Genomic DNA, 18423 nt, shown 5'->3' on the forward strand with positions numbered 1-18423 from the left:
GATGCAAAGAGTATATGAGTATTTTATATTCAGCGTTTTCAGTATGTAAAAAATGAATCAATGAAAAATTTTAGGTGTGCCTCTTGGATTATCCAATAGATGTTTAAATATCACAATTTCTAATAATTTATGGTTTTGTTAGAGTATTGATAATACTATATGTGAGATTTAGCAACAGAAGCATCAATATGATGTGTGTTTAAATTGAATTTAAAGAGATTGTAAGAAATATTGATGATTACATTTACCAAAGTACTTATGAAATAAACATGAATGAATTACTTAAGATATTATTTATTGACGTACGTTTTGTCAACCGCAACCAAGATAACATTCTTATTCAAATAGAAGATAACATACTATATATTATTCATTTTCCATTCAAAGGAAAAACTACAATTTAGTGTACAACTTGTACACTCTATGTTGGTTACACTTGAAAGATAATGGTTCTAATGAAGTTTTATATGTAAAATATATCAAGTGTGGATGGACACATCTCCGAGATCTATATTGAATAGGTCAATTTTTTTTTTAATTTTTTTAATGAAAACAGATGCATAAGGGTTTACACATTTTCAAATTGGTTTCATGGCTTCTTATAATGTAATGACACAAAATTTATTTGTGAAAGATGGTTCAAAGTGTTGAAAAGAAAGATTTTTTTGTTATTTCAAATAATCGCATTGATAATCAACTTATTAGATTATCATTAGAAAACATAAGAAAAAATAGAAAAACATAATAATAACTGCTACACATTTTATATTTTTGTGTTCTTAACAATTTACATTTATTGGAAAAATATAACATAATATCATGCTACGTGGTACATAATAATAACTCATACGCGTTGTAACCTTTATCAAAATAGTACTCCCAACAACCAACAATCGTTGTATCCAACACAAAGAAGTCTCTCCCTTGAAACCAATAACACATGAAATTTGAAGCGATTTGGGTAATTTGAAACACTTCAAAAGTAATGCCTTTGGCTGTTGCTTTATCCACATCCTTTTTTGATGTTTTCAAGATCGAGAAACAATCTGAACCCATATTCCCTTCGATGAGAGATCTCCATCACAAATGTATATTGTTTTCATGAAACAGTCTCAACACACCATACTTTGGGGTTTTTGTTTCTCGGGTGTAATCAGAACTTGAACCAACAACCATTGCCACTCTCGATTGATTAATATTTTTTTCTTTAGAAGTAAGAACAAAATAATCAAATTCACACACGTTCCAACAAAAAAAAAGATTGTAAACACAAGATTTATATTTGTTATGTCTATTGCTGTTTAGCCTCTTCGTCTGCTGCTCCTGTTCCGGCGGCTGATTATATCATTCATTCTATGTTTGTTTGAATAACTATCGAGAGACAATGTTCCCTTTAATTGGAAGAAGACAACAAAATTATGTTAAAAAAAATGTCTGGTTTTATGGGCTCTTACATACAACAATTTTTATAATTTTATTGTGTCTATTCGGTTTTCATAAACGAAATAAGATAGATGAAAATTTAGTTAAATTTGTGATAATTATGATTGATTTCTATATTCTTGTTTTAACCTTTTATGTAAGATATATAAATTCAATTATGTAAATTCCCAACCCACTAAACAAATATTCTTCTTCTTTTTAACACTAAATAATATATCTAAATAAGTTGTTTGACACTATGTAAAACAGAAAAACATATTTGGAATAAATTTAATATTTTGAAAAACATAACATATCTAAATTTAACCTCTACCAATCAGCTTAATTCATAAAATTTCTTGAATAAATATCTAATTATCCATTGATAATTGATTTACTAGAATATCATTGGAAACATGAATAGAAAAAAGAAAAAAAGAAAGAAAGATGAAAAACTTAATATAACTGCTACACATTTAAACAATTTTGTTGTTTTTAACAAATTGCATTTATTCACAATAATAAAACACAATCTAACAACATCTACATATTGAAATTTAAAATCTCTTATGTTTTTTTGTTTCTCTAAACTATACTACAATTTTATATTTGGAGTATTTGTTTTTTTTTAATCAGTATGAAACTACTAAAACTAAAATAACAAAATAAAACAACATGTTTAATGTAAGATTTCCAGTTAGAAAAAAGTTTCAACATGATTATAAAAATTATTTTAAAATATCATATATCATAATCATTGTAGAAATAATTTTGAATCTTTGCAAAATTTTAATTTACTATATGTGTATCAATTTAATAAATATATTTATTTAAATACACATTTGCATAAATTCACAAACGCTGGAAACATGTAGGCTAATTTTTTTAATCGTTATTAGTTATTAAGTATGAGATAAAATGATTAAATTTCAGTTAAAACAAATTAAACTTAAAAAGAGTGGAAGATGATTAAGTGATGAACAAAAACTAACTGATTCAAGAACATGAGAATTGACAAAACAAAGACGGGATTAAATTTTTAAAAAGCCTGATTGGTTTGCACTCGAATTTGTTATATTTGCCTCTTTGATCCTCGGTTTGAATCCAGTAATGCAAATGTCATTGGCCTGATTTGCTTGAACCAATTGGTAAGTTGGGCTGGGACCCTGGTGAACCGAAGTCGATTAAAACGGTTAGTAACGTTTATACTCTTAAAGAATAAAACTAGAATACGACCCGCGTTAAAACACAAAGCATTGTTTTTCGTTTTTAATTTACAAAATAATATTATTTCTTAAAATCGATAGCATATTCTGATTTCCATATTTTTAGGATCAGTTACATGAAAATAAAAAGAGAATTCCACTTTTCAAATATAACAGATTAAAAAAAAACCGAATTAATTTGTTAGAGAGTATTTTGTTTGCAAGACAATAGAAATAATTAGTTTTATTTTAATTTAATGACCTTACTTTTTCCTGGAAATATTTTAAAGAAATTAATCGAATTAATATATTCTAGTTTTCTATATATTTATTAGTTTATAACTGAATTCAAAATTGAAAGGATCAATAATGTTTTTGGGTTAGGATTAACACAAAATATTTTAATAAAAAACTAAACTAATTTTCAAAATTATATGGGTCTTCCTCCTAAAAGAATTTCCAACTCCACTTCTTTTTTCCTCCAAAATGGAATGAAAAATATATGAAGTAAAAAATTTTGCAACCTATTTCATTTCTCATTCCATAATGGGATTTACTCTATAAATGGAGTAATCTACTTTTTGTTTGTTTATTACTTCGTTATAAAGTGAGAAATGGAGAAGAGTTAGATTATTTTTACTCCACATTCTATTTTACTTTATTTGAGAGAAAAAGTGAAGTTTTAAATCGGAGATGCTATAACATCCTTCCAAGTAGGTAAATAACATATCTAAAGGTTTCTTGCCTAGTTTTACAGGATTTAAAGATTTTTGTCCTCCGGTGACTTACGCCACTTCTCTTATCGACTTTTTTTTTTTTGGTAATCTTCGCTTATCGACTTGATATCATTTCTGTTTTGGTTAAAGAATAAATATTTTCATTTCCTTTTTATCATTGTTAAAAGTTTTTCTAGTCTAAACCAAAAAATATATATTACAAAACACATCTTGTTTGCTCAGACATGACGAGGGAACCAAGGCCAAGAGAAAGTGACATGAAATTCTTCAGCAAAAATGAATCATTCACTCAACTTGCATACATCCATGAACTTCTGGACTGCGTTATGATACTGAGTTCCCTGCAACCATACAACAAACATTAAGCATCTCCTCAACAGTTTATGTATCTTCTGGAACAACCGCCGACATGGTACTCCGCCAATTCCGGCTTCTGCTTTGATCAAAGTCATTGATAGACAGATTCGAAATCAGTGCTTAATATTGATTTCAAAGAGGGCTCGACAGTATGGAGCTGTTCTTCAAGTATGGCTGGCTACTTGATAGAAATTTAAAGGAAATTATACTCTTCTATCTCTATTTTCAGTAGCTTAGTCTCTAAAAAAATACTTTTTCTGAATAAATTTTACATATTAGGCACAGAGGAGGCTAAACCAGCAAATGATGGAGATGATGCAGAGGATGTACCCGAACGAGGTGTTCCTGGACGTGCCAGACCCGTAGGTTTTTTTTTGTTTTCCAAAAACTCGGAATGTTTTATTTTTATTTGTGAAACTTTGAATATTAATTAATATGATTTCAATTTTAATTTTAATTTCATATTTTTGAATTTAAATTTCAGAAATTTTATTTTTTTTAAAAAAATAATATTTTTTACATTCCGAGGAAATTAATTATATTTTTTACTCGATCGATCGATGAGTTTTTGGACATAAATCCATCGATCGATCTGTTTACAAAAAAACGTTCGGAATATACCGAGGGACCTGTTCCTCGGAATATACCGAGGAACTTTTCTCTCGGTATATACCGAGGGACATTTCCCTGGGAATATTCCGAGGAACCGGTTCCTCGGAATATACCGAGGGACACGTTCCTCGGAATATTCCGAGGAATATGTCCGTCGGTATATTCCTATCGATCGATGTATATATGTCCAAAAACGCATCGATCGATGAACGTCCGAGGAAATATCCCGACGAAGTTCTCCCTCGGTATATTCTAAGGACATTTCCGACAAACTAGTGATCCTCGGAATTTCCTCGGAAGTTTGTTTCCTCGGAATTCCGTCGGAAAATTCCGAGGGATTTCCGAGGAAAGAAGAAATTCCGAGGAATTATTTCCGACGACTTGTTTCGTCGGTATGTCATCGGAATAACGATATTCCGACGAAATTCCGACGATTTTTTCCCTTAGAATCCTTGTTGTTTTCTTGTAGTGTAAGTCGCACATAACCCAGCTAACATATTTTAACAAATTAACACAAAATCAACAAACCTGAAAGCAGAGAATTTGTGGTAAATGCATTGATAAATAACTTTGGCTAGACAGAGATAACGATGGTTTACCAGAAGTGGCAGTTACGTATCAGAATAAAGTTTGGCATGAAAAACATGAAAAAGTTGTGTTCTTAATTATGCAGGAGCAAGTATCTGAGCTGCGATGGAGGCAATATTGATCATCAATATGGTTTCCGGCGAAAGAAGTTAGTCCTCCTATTACTCACTTTAACATAACCAAGTGCTTGATTCTGCTGTGAAAACGGCTTTGTCACGTGAATCTGTGGCGTTTGGGAACAGATAGTCTTGGATTTGACTAACCGTTGCGACAGCAAGTTTAAAGCTCTTAAATTTTATTTAATCTTCCTTTTGTTTTTCTTTTTTTACTTATTTCATTGTTAGTGTTCCATGTTATAGACTTCTATGATATTTTCTATGACGCACACTACATTTAACAAAATATACAACATCAACAATCTTAACACCAACTATAATTTGTTTTAACAATATTATAACCTTTTCACAGCGTTTAAAGAAAATGTTTCAACTTTTATTTCATTAGACAGAAAAACAAATAATTGTAATAGAAACTTGTACTATTAGACCCTACGTACTGTCCCCTTATCTTTTCAGCCAAAATGTTAGTGACTACAATAGATTCACTCCTTATTATAGTGAATAAATGGCTACTCGTGAAAACAGCTGGTTTGTGTCGGTGTTGACTGAGAATAATCAACTCTTTGTAATAGGTCTTCAGCTGAATTCTAACTAAAACACATTCACATATTGTCTTTATACAGATCAGTTGGACGAAAAGCGATTTTCAAGAGGTGATTTTTTATCTTTTGTATTTTTCATATTTATTTCATCTCAATTGTTCATATCTTTCATAGATTAAATCTCACAAAGTTGTATATATTATCTTAGACTAGAATTTGCAGAAAAATATTATCAGGACTATGTATGAACTCAAGGATCCTTGCTCTCGTGTGATTATTGATTACTTATTTCATGTTTGAGCAGGAGACTTATGGCTGAGGCACTTTTACCGTTTGCAGTGGAGAGGCTTTGGAACCTCCTTGTCCGAGAAACTGGGAGATTTCAAGGAGTTGAAGAGCAGTTCGAGGGATTAAAGAGTGATGTTAAGAAGTTAAGGTGTTTTCTGGAAGATGCAGATGCCAAAAAACATAAAAGTGCAACGGTAAAACGCACTATCCAAGCGGTCAAAGAAATAGTTTTGGACGCAGAAGATATAGTCGAAACCTTTGTTTTAATGGAAGAACTCGGAAATAGAAGAGGCATCACAAACACTGTAAGAAGACTTTCTTGTGTTAGTTTGGAACGCAGGGGACTTGCAATGGATATGAAAGCTGTACGTGAGAGGATCTCTAAGGAGATACACGATATGCAGAGTTTTGGCGTACAACAGCAGGTCATTGTCAGAGAAAGGTGTATGCCTCCACAGGACGAGCAAAGACAAACGTTTTATATCGTTGATGAAGAGCAACGTATTGTTGGGATGGAGAGAAATATTGAGCTAGTGGTTGGCAATTTGGTGGAGGAGGATAGCCGTCAAGTGTTTGCTATAACCGGGATGGGTGGTATTGGAAAAACCACACTCGCAAGAAAAGTTTTCAATCATGAGAAAATAAAAAAACATTTTTCAGGAGGATTAGCGTGGGTTTGTGTTTCACAACAGTTTGAAAAGAAGACTATCTGGCAGACAATCTTGCAACAACTCTGGCCAGAATGCGATGTGTCAAAGATGATGGAAGGCGAACTTCTGGAGAGAATTGTTCGAGTGTTGTATACACAAAAGGCTTTGATCATCATTGATGATATATGGAGAGAAGGAGACTGGGACCTAATCAAGCATGTGTTTCTGCCAAAAAAAGGTGAACATCCTTATGTTACATACGTTAGGCTGTGTTTTTTAAAACTCAAGATTTGATCATGAAACATTACAAAAACATAAATTTATTACAGGATGGAAGGTATTACTTACTTCTCGCAATGAGGAAGTGGCATTACATGCAGATAAACATTGTGTCACCTTCAAACCAGAGTGCCTAACTTTTGAAGAAAGTTGGGATCTTTTTCAACGGATAGCATTTCCTATTAAAGACACAGCTGGTAAGTTTGCAAGGGCGGCCTACTTGGATTTTTTTTTCTGTTATAGTAAATTAATGAAAAATGACTACATTATTTGCAAGACATATGATTTTTTCGATCATTCTTGTAACTGATGTGCAGAATTTAAGATTGAAGAAGACATGAAAGAAATCGGTATGGAGATGCTTAAACATTGTGGAGGTTTACCACTGGCAATTAAGGTGTTAGGCGGGTTGTTAGGTAAGAAATACGCATTGCATGAGTGGAAAAGGATATACGAGAGTATTAATTCTAACATGGTCGGAGGATTCGAGGACGTTTTCCATGTTTTGTGTTAGAGCTTCGAAGAGCTGCCCGTTTATTTGAAGCACTGCTTCCTATACTTAGCTCATTTTCCAGAAGATTATGAGTTATCTGTGGAGAATTTGTCATATTATTGGGCTGCAGAAAGATTACCAAGGCCAAGGTATTATGATGGAGCGAGCATTCGAGAGGTTGCAGATGGATACATAGAAGAATTGGTGAAGAGAAACATGGTTATTTCTAAAAGAGACGTTGATACTTCAAGATTTGAAACACTTCAGTTGCATGACATGATGAGAGAAGTTTGTTTGCTCAAAGCTGAAGAAGAGAATTTCGTACAAACCATTGGCACATCGACTGCTAATTCGATATCTCCTTGTAAATCTCGCAGACTTTTTGTGGTAAATTGGGATGCTGAAATATTTAATTTAGATAAGGAGGTGAAGAATCCAAGCCTTAGAACTCTCTTGTTTCTCAAGACCAAAACACAGATAATACCTTTATTATTTACAAGGCATAAGCTGATGAGAGTGTTAGATCTCTCTTATGTGGATTTTAAAGGATGGAAGGTACCCTCGAGCATCGGCAAGTTCATCCACTTGAGATATCTTAGTTTAGAGGGGTCATATGTAACTCAGTTGCCTTCTTCTATGTGGAATCTGAAGAAGCTGATCTATTTAAACCTAGATGTATATTCTGAAGTTTACATGCCCAACAATATATTGAAAGAGATGCGAGAATTGACATTCTTGTGGTTGCCAAGGAGATTACATGATAAGACAAAGTTGGAATTGGGAAATCTGGTCAAGCTGGAGACGTTGAAGAATTTCAACACAAAGCACGGGAGAGTGACAGATCTACAAGGTATGACACGGCTCAGATCTCTCTCTATCTTTATTACAGACGAGAGATATACAATGGAAACTCTATCTTCATCTCTAAGTAAGCTTTCACACTTGGAGAGTCTTACAATAGATAACGACAACGAGTTTTATACTCCCACGAATGATGATGAAGAAGGATTTGTTTGGGATTTTGTTAATCTCAAACAGCTGAGGTTGGAGATATCTATGCCAAGGTTACCTGATGCGCAACGCTTTCCTTCTCACCTTACAACCATACATCTCTAAGTTCAGTTTTGTGGTACGTCAAGTTGCTGCTCATTTTTCAGAAGGATCTTGACTCTATATATTTGATGCTTAGCCAAATCTTGGTGTCTCAACAGTTTTGTATCTCTTGTCAACAGAACTCTGTTCTCTTTCAATGCTTGATCAAGCAACTCCCTAGAAGTTGTGTCAATAAATCAACAGATAAATTATAAGAAATATTGTAATCTAAATTTTATAATGGTAGCTTAGAGAAAAAGTACCTTGAATCTGGCTTCTCTGAGGGTGGAACTGCAGCATCAATCCCTTCAACCTAGAGAGTTGTTCTATAAGCATGGAGAAATAAATTTAACACAAGCTTGGCAGAGATTAATATAATTACCATCGCATCCAAGAGCAGCCATCACCGCCCAAAGATGAATATATCCCATGGTGGTGGACCTTGCCTGTCCATAGAACAGACCAAATGCTTATATGTGTTCACATTCTTCAACGAGGCACCACGTCTTCTTGATTTCTTCTTGGAGATCCTTGGTTGAAGATCAGACTCCTTCAAGTTCAACATGATCTTTTCCCCATACTTCCTGACTATCTTCAACAGGTTCTCATCGTGTTCAGCGTCGTTTTTCTAGAAACCACTCCGTTGGCAATGTTTTGACCATTTTGGGTCATTGCTCTGATAACATCTGCAGCCTTGCACAGTTTGGCCGTGACAATCTTGCTGGTACAGTCCGATCCATTGAGAATATCTTTTAAGCCAACGTTTATATCATTAGGATCATGCAATGTGATTTCTTCAACAAGATTTGACTTGAACACATTGAATATTTGGAGCAAGCAGTGAGCATCTGTTGCAGCGTATAGTTTATGTTCTTCTGTTAGAGGACGGTGTGACCACTGACTACATTGAAGCTCCTAAAGAACAAAACCTCGTTAGAAGCCGTATAAACAGTAGGTTTCTTAACCTACGACCAACCTTAGAAAAGCACTCAAGTCTAACATCACTAGAAAAATGTGTCTAAAATCCAAATATCAACAGAACGGAGGCAAAGCCGATTCTGAGGGGATACCTATCAAACATTTGCATGGGGCCCATGATTTTCTAAAACTTTTAGGGCCTATTTTTACCTCTTGTAAAATACAAACACAATCAAATCATATATCCTTAATGTTATTTAAGACGATGGTGAATACAAAAGAAAAATAACTGATATATCAATAATTACTTTCAAGGCTTAATCATACTTTCTGCACAATTTAATTGTCTTTCACGCCCCTTTTACTGAGTTTCAAGGGCAAAATATAAAAGAAAAATGGATTTCTTTTCAACTTCTTTGTTATTTTGTTTTAATTGTTGGATCAGCTTCGCTTCTCATACCAAAGGTACAATAGTCTCAAATGTTTTTATTTTATTTTGCCTTTGTTCTTGTCATCACGATACAACTCACAAATTTCTCTTTTTAATACTGTTTTATGTAATTTTTATTATAAACTTGAGTTTTTTTATGAATTAAATTCCTTTTTCTATTATTTAAGGGTCTCATTTTCGAATTTCGTATTGGACCTCGAATATCTCAGGACCGGCACTGACGGAGGACATCGTTTTCATTACATAAAATGTGAAGTAAGACGATACAACTAAAGAGACAGAGACAGAGAAAATTTTTCATGGTACTAAGATCTACCATGAAGAAACAAACCAAAACAGTTCAAACATTTAAAAGACCCAATGGAACTTATCTACACGTTAAAGAAGTTATATTGCTAGAGATGCAGCAGCTGGCTTTTGATCTATGCCTTGTTCTATCCAAAAGAGGGCATGATCCTATTTGGGATTTAGGTGCAAGAGGTCTTGCACTTGAGCACATTGATGTAAGTTCACGAAAGCAGTTGCTTTGCTTTGCTATGGGTCACTGTGATGATGAATCGATCAGTGAGTTAGAGCTTCACGTGCAAGGTCAATTCCTGGGAAGCAGTTTGTCAGCACAAAAGCAACTGCTCTTGTTACTATTCTTTCTTGGATGGCAAGGAATGATTTTGCGCCAAAAGATGAACTGATAGCCATGATTACAGACTCGATCACTGAACAAAAGAGGAAGACATCATAGGATGTTCTTTTCTGTTGAATCTAGTAGATGCATCTAGTGCAGTAGAAGTTTTAGAAAAGCAGCTGAGAATTAGGGAGAACTATCAAGAAACTCGAAGTAGAGTGCGCGGATCCCAACCAGAGTAGAGAACTTGGAAGCTTTGGCCAAAATGGTAGAAGAGAGTTTGATTTTGGAAGTGCAGAGAGTTTTCCAGTTATACCTGAAACGCCGTTTTGGGGACAGTTTCTTTCATGTTTTAGGGAACTCTTGTTCTAAGTGACAGTTTCTTTCATCTGTTATCTAGTTGATATCTCGGGAGTTCCAAGAAGCAAATACAAGTTCTGAGACATGTTTTGGGGAACTCATTTTCCCATGGCTTGTAAAGGCAGACCAGAAGATATTAGCATGTTAACAAAGTTCATGCATAGCATGTTACCCGTCTCTGAGTCTGATTAATGTAAATTTCTTAAGTTTATTCCTTTTGTAATCGTAAAAACCTCAGAAACACAAAACTTCAAAAGTAGAGATAAGTGAGTAAATAGTTAAAGAGTAATTACCTAGACTAACTCACATTCATCTTAAAATTACTACAATAACTCATATTAAATTTAAATTACTAGACTAAAATGAAAGATAAGCAAAAGTACTAAAAGCCCATTACTAATTTGATTAACTACAAAATTGCCACATAAATAAATAAAAAATTAGAAAATATATGTTAAACTTCCCACAAAAAAAATCGACAAAAAAAAAGAAATAGAAACAAACCTTTTGTCGGGTCTCTCTCACGACGACATCGACTTCTCCGTCGTCTAAGTCCTCTGTCACAGCCATCGTCATCGTCAAGTCCTCTGTCACAGCCGCCGTCGACAACTCCTCTGCCATAGCCCCCGTCGACAACTCCTCCTTCACAGCCGCCGTCGACACCTCCTCCTCAAGTCGCAATCGTGTTTGATTTGTGTAGGAGATGAATCCCAATTTCAAAAGTAAGTGCTAAATCAATTCAATTCCCACTAGTTATTACCCTTTTATAACATATTTTTTGATTGAGATGTTTGATTTCGAAAACCCTAAATCCCAATTTCAACATTCTTTCACTTTGAAATTTCAAGACTTTTTTTTCTGTAATTAAAGTTTGGTTATGGCAGTCTGTTGATCGGAGATTGTTTGTAGAGAAGAAACTAACTTGTTAAGTGCTTTATTTTTCAGGTACGGTTTCTTCTTCGGGTATGAGAAAGTATCCTCGTCGTTTCTATGAGGTTGGGAAAACCCCAGTTCAGAGTAGGAGCATGAACCATAGTTGATATCTCTCCAACATTCAAACCGTGAGAGAAGAACTTCGGGAAGATGTTTGGTCTGAGTTGAGGGGATCAGCTATTGGAGTTATTTTCAAGCTGAAAGAGCTGCCTTATATTTGGTCTGCGAAAGTTGTTCACCATTTCCTTGCCAATCAATTGGCAATCGAGAGCAGTCATGAGATTTGGTCTTTGATAGATGATTCTATGCCATTGCGTTTCTCTTTGTATGAGTTTGGAGAGATTACAGGTCTGAATTGTGATCCTTTCGACAAGCATGACGTTTGGGATGTTGACCATCAAGAGTTTTGGTTGGAGATGAACGTTCCGACATCAGATGGACCTACATTGCTAGAGTTGCAAGCCATATTCCCGATTTGCAGAAACTGGCCTCGAGAGAAGAGAGTGATGATTGGTTTGTTGTGTCTGCTATCCATTGGCATATTTGGCATTTCAAGCAACAGCAGAATTCCTTTGCATTGTGCTAAAAGGGTGATGGACACTGCAGCTTTCCAGCGATATCCATGGGGCCGTATTGGATTTAGCAGCCTTGTCGATTCCATTAAAGTACTCACATATGAAGCAAAGAAGAGTTACACACTTCACGGCTGTGTTCATGCGCTGTTAATATGGATTTATGAGTGTGTCCCTGGTTTAGGAGAAATATATGGGAATCGGATTGATGGAGCTGATGTTCCTCTTCTGTCATGGGGGGGATCTCGTACGCGTATAAACTTCTCAGATTTTTGTGCCCAAGAAAAGAGAAAATATCCAAAGGTATAAACACAAGTAGTATATCTTCCATTTAAATTTTGTGTCTTACTAATCTTGTATATTACTTTACAGGTTCGTGTGAGGCATATGATTATGAAGCCAGTGGAGGATATATATCCGAAGTGGGACAATGATAAAATCTATACTGATCTGGACAACATGATAAAAGACATCCTTAATGGCCAGCTAAATGAGAAGTTTTGGGATGCAGTGCCCACTACCAAATGCCAGAAGAGAAAAAATGGTGTTGCCGCATCTGTTGTTCCAAACCAGAGGCCTTCTACTATGCGAAGAAAAGACAAAGAACCTGCTGATGGAGGTGAAGCATCTAATATGGTATGTACAAAATGTTCTTGTAGTTAGTAATAGAAAAATGTCTTTTTTTTTTATTTTGCTAATGACATGGTTTTGTTTTGCCTATGCATATGAAGGCTGCAGAGCACAAAGTTGCCATAAGTGGGTTAGCTGAGTTGGTTAAAATCCTCACTGCCAAAATGGAAGGCATCGTTGATAGTGTAGCTGACAAGGTTACTAAAGCATTAGAGGCTACTATTGACTCTAAGGTTGAAGCAAGAGTGCGAGCATATGAGTCTGACTTACGGAATCAGATTGCAAAATTGGAGGCACAAATAAATGATAGTAAAAACAACGCTGATGTGAACATTGCTCCTGATGTCGCCACCTCCAAAGCGTATGAGGATGAGGAAGATGATGCTTGTAGCAATGACTTGGTACAATTCTTTATCATTTGTTCTTGTAATTTTTTTAAAAACAAATTGTATACTAATTCTCACCGTCTATTACTCAGTCATGGATTGTTCAGAAGAAGATCAATTCACAAGATGGACTGCCGGTTGATTGTGTTGTGAAGAAGGAGAAAAAAGATAAGAAGACGATGGATAGCACACAGAATCTTACGACCGAGGTGGTGATAAAGACTGAGAAGAAAGCTGGAATTCCACTAAGAAGAGTTAAGCAAGAGAAGGCCTTCGAGATCCCACAGCTAAATGATGAATCCATATCGTCAAAAGATTTGGAAAATCATCTACAGTGGGAGAAGAGTGTAAACTGTAGGGCGGTGTTGGAAGCACTTGCTTCAAATTTGAAGGAGCCTACACGCAGACGCAAGCCTCAATTGACAAAGACTCAAATTTGGCCGTTTGTTGGAAATTCAACAGTGAAGCGTATTATAAATGGTGAGAAAGTCTCCAAGGAACCTTATGACCCATTAGCTAAGGTGGAGGCAGAGAAACTGCAGAAAGTTTTGGACTTCATCAAGTCTGATTTGTAAGTTTCCTCTTGTACATCCTTGCTTTTTATTTCGATAGTCTAATAGTTTATTTTTCTTGGTTGTAGGGAAGAAAAGGAGGCTGGTGTTGGAGATGAAAGTGCTGGATTTTTCTTGAAGTTATTGATACCTAGGGATGATTGGCCAACAAAAGACTACGGGTGGTTGAATGACTCAGGAAGTTTAATTTCTGATTTTTAATCTCTACGGCTGGTTGCTGACTGTGAATTGTTTCTTGTCTTAGCACATTGCAGCAGCAATGCTTATGTTTCACAGACGGTCCAGGCAAGAACAGTCTCCGTATTCCTCTTCTCGAATTGCATTTCTGTCTCACTGGTTTGTGAACTCATGGGTGAACGACTACAAGAGCTGGGACCAGAACACTGAGTTGTCAGAAATGTACATCAAGGCTTTTAATGGAGAACACCCGGCTGATTTTGTCACAGGTAATAAGTGGATTGCAGACGTCGACGATCTTTTCCTCTGCCACCATGTTAACGGAGATCACTGGGTTGCTCTACGCATTGAGCTGCATAAGGGAAAAATTCATGTCTATGATAGTATTTGCACACATGTGAGTGATAAGAAGATGAAAGAGGCATGCCGGCCTTTCATGAGAATGATACCAGCATTGCTTAACAAGATGGTGCCTGCTAAAACGAGAACGAAAAGTGGAAAGCAGTTCGCTTACATTAGGCACAAGAAGATCCCCCAAAATGAGAACCCGGGAGATTGTGGTGTGTACTCTTTGATGTACATTGAACGTCTAGCTCTTGGACGTAACTTTGATGGCTTGAATGATCAGATTATAACACAATTGCGCTTGAAGTTGGCGGGAGATATTTATGGGGAGGTGACTAAGACAGCCGAATAACTTGATGGTTTCTAGCTTTAGAGATGTAACTTGATGTTTTTTTGGTTTTAGACGGATGTATAACTTGATGGTTTTTGGCTTTAGCGGATGTATAACTTGTTTGGTTTTAACTTATGAATGATGGATGTATAATAGTTTGGTTTTATGCATGTGGATTTAAGTTTGCATTGGTGAAGTTTTTTTGTTTTGTTTATGTTTCTTGTTCATTCCTCCATGAGACATAAGATGGTTAAATGGTTCTGATATATTTTGAAAAAAAAAACTTAATAGGACATGAACTAAATAGTAATGAAACACCAAAAGAGTATACCAACAAACAAAATAGAATACTCATCAATTAAGAGGACATGTTGTAGAATTGTGTCCCACATGGTTACAAATTCTACATGTGTGTTCCTTCCTTGGCCGCTTCTTGTCTGCAACTTTCTCTAAAATAGATTTATGTCTTGATTTTTTGGGTCTTCCCGGTGGTTAGCGGACATCAGGCGGTAAACAGATTCTCTTTGCAACTTCTTCTGGAATTGGAACATCAGCTGCATTGGGCATTACAGGAGTGAAATATGCATTGTAAAGGTACTGCGTCCGATAGTACTTGTGACAAAGTGATATACGTGATATGTTTCTAGCTTCCGCAGCAGCTATAGCATGAGCACATGGTAGCTTCTCCAAATCAAATCTACGGCAAGAACATGTTTTTTCTGTAAGGTTTACAACATGTAAAGATGAGACTCCCATCACTTGTGACTGATGAATGTCGATAGCTTGAACCTTTAATAGATTAGCAATAGGTATACGGCCCTGAAAATGGTAAAGTATTTAGATTAGAAACCAGTCTACCGAAATAAAAAAATTTGATTATACATATATTACCTCCAACAACTTCTCCACACCACGAGTCAGAGAAGTTTTCATCAAGTCAGCATCATGTTTTCTTGTTGCAAACCAATGTGTCATCATTAATCGGATAGACTCTAAAAGGCGAACAATTGGCAAACTTCTCACATCTGACAAACCTCTGTTTATGGATTCAGCTATGTTACTTGTAAGGATGTTATATCTATCACCTCTAAAATGCGCTCGAGCCCACTTACACACATCAGCACGTTCCAAATATGCATGTAAATCTGGATTTAACCCTTTAATCGTCTCGAAGCTTGCTTCAAAGTCAGCTAACCTAAAAGAGTACGCAGCTTTTTTGACCAAACCAAACAGATCACGTCCTCTGTACCGTAATAAGATGTTCTTATATAAGTGGTACATGCAAATTCCCGTGCTAGCCAATGGATAGACCACTGAAATTGCCTTCCTTATTGACTTGTGCCTGTCAGAAATTAATGCCAATCCTTCATCATTGGGTATCACACGGTTGAGTTGACGGAAGAACCATGTCCATGATTCATCATTCTCTGTGTCAACCACAGCAAATGCTATCGGAAATATCTGAAAATTACCATCCTGTGATGTTGCAATGAGAAGTGTTCCCTTGTATTTTCCTTGCAAGAAAGTACCATCAACCACCACAACCTTTCTCATAAATGGGAAGCCAGTAATGCTAGCGCTGAATGCAAGGAATAAATACTTAAATCTATTGTTTGCATCAACTTCCAGTCGAGCTAAGGTCCCAGGATTTGCCATTCTAATCTTGTGCATGTAAGAAGGTAACTCCTCATATCCACTCTCCGATGAACCCATTACGAGATCTCTAGCAACTATAAGTGTACTATGAGATTTCCAGTAATCCATCTGCGATTTGCAATAAACAGCAACCAGGTCAAAAACAAGTAAGGTCAGATAAGACATTAGATTCAGTGTAAAAAGCGTAGTCAACAAACCTTGATTCCAAAGCTCATGTTCATAGCACTCTCAACATGACGTGGTAAAATAGTTCGATCAACCCCACCAATATAGTCTTTGTACAAGAGGCCAAGAATTTCAGGAATAGCTTGTCGAGAACGAGACGAACGCTCTGTTACTGAGCAGGAATGCTCATCTACATATACTCGGATTGTGAACCTTGAAGATTCACCTACTGGTGTAGCTCTAAGCTTCCACGTACATCCTTTTACCCAACATTTTACAAACCACAGCGTACGGGTAGATTTATCCACATCAAAATCGAATTTGTGGACGACTAAACAGATCTTCAGACGTGTAGCCAATGCATCTTTTGAATCAAAACTCTGCCCCACTTCCAGTTTGAAAGAGCTCAAGTCGAACCTATTATGCGTACAATCTCCTTTTGGTGTCTTTAGGACTCTCGCTGAACTTATCTTTGTAGGAGATCCCTGACTCTCTTGTACTTGGTCTGGCGGAAACCCATATGAGGTAAAGTTTTCGTCATCAGACGTTGCTCCATCAGAATCGTCGCATTAATCAAATCGATCATTGTCTTCATCTGAATCTTCATCCTCTGCCGACAATGGGTCATCTTTTTGCAGGAATTCTTCTGGTTCTTTGCTAGCTTCTTCAACCTCTTTTTTCTTCAGTTTAAACTCTACACAGAGTCTAACGTTTTCGACTTTGTTAAGACACAAAAATCCATGAAATTGCCTATCGTTTCTTACTTTCACAGGAGGGGTATCGAGGTTTTCCTTGACTAGTTTAGGTTTTGGCAAAACGTAGGTCAGCTCCAACTCGTGTTCTGCGAAATCAACTTCGTAATCCTCATATATGGTTTTCACAAAATCTTCATATCTAGTTTCCTCGTTAGCTGCAAGTAATTTACTACCTTGATCATTATCCACTTCAAATAACCATTTTTTTCTTTCAAATTTCCACTTTCCGCAGACCAGAATGATGTGATCCATGTTTCTCCAAGCAATAAGGATTGCAACAAGTGTTTAAAATAGCATGAAAAGAAACAACTTGAAGAGGAAGAAAAGAGAGATGAAAGAGATGACGACAACTACAAAATTTTCCCTAATTTTGAGTTTAATTAACCTAAAAACTAAACCAGATTCGAAATTATTAGTAAACCGGGTCGAAATCGAAATTGATGTAGATAAACCCAGATTTTCGTTAATAAATCTGCCGCAACATAAACAAAAAGTCTGCTACCACGTAAACAAAAAGTCTGCCACTTCATAAACAAAAAGTCTGTCAACAATTTTAAATCGGCTATATAAATCTGCCGTAAGAAAATAAGTCGATCACAAAAAGTAAATCTACCCAGAAAAAAATAAGTTGACCACTTAAATCTACCATTTAGAAATAATCTGCTACCATATTCGATAGACATATTCAAAAAAATATGTTTTTAATGTGAACAAATCTGACGCTTTCTAAAAAGTCTGCCACCACTTTAATAGTAGTTTTGTTTTCTACACATATTTTATAAATAGACTTATTGGTCGATAGATTTATTATTTTGAAAATAAATCGGCCGTCGATTAAATAATAAGGGCATTTGAGTAATGTTTTTTTTGTTATAACTAAGTGTAAGGGCAATTTAGACCAAAAAAATATTTTAATAAATTTCAAAAAATATGAGTCATTCTAGTAATAACATAACTAATTTGTGTCATTTTAGTAAACTTCCCATAATTAAATTAGTTTATTCTGTTTTAGGTCCACTACTCCCAAATTATTCAAAATTTATGATTAACCAAAAAAAAGTAACGAAGAAACATGTTTTTGGTTTCCTCTTTTCAGCGACCACATGGTCTTTCGGCTCAAAAAGTGCAAGTGGCTATAATAGATTAAACTCATCATCGTGAATACA

The 18423-nt window shown here is 35.5% G+C and overlaps 1 protein-coding gene across 1 annotated transcript in view; it reads left to right on the plus strand.

Annotated features, from left to right (window-relative positions):
• Positions 1-5537: 5537 nt before the first annotated feature.
• The window catches only part of LOC106415590 (probable disease resistance protein RXW24L), an 88610-nt gene continuing 75724 nt past the window's right edge, over positions 5538-18423 (plus strand). The window contains exons 1-3 of the mRNA XM_048748350.1: positions 5538-5693; positions 5887-6758; positions 6850-6996. Coding sequence (XP_048604307.1) covers positions 5894-6758; positions 6850-6996 — 1012 coding nt within the window. The 5' untranslated portion in view covers positions 5538-5693; positions 5887-5893. The remainder of the gene's footprint in view (positions 5694-5886; positions 6759-6849; positions 6997-18423) is intronic.

The sequence above is a fragment of the Brassica napus genome, chromosome C2, assembly GCF_020379485.1.
Source record: "Brassica napus cultivar Da-Ae chromosome C2, Da-Ae, whole genome shotgun sequence".
Taxonomy (NCBI): domain Eukaryota; kingdom Viridiplantae; phylum Streptophyta; class Magnoliopsida; order Brassicales; family Brassicaceae; genus Brassica; species Brassica napus.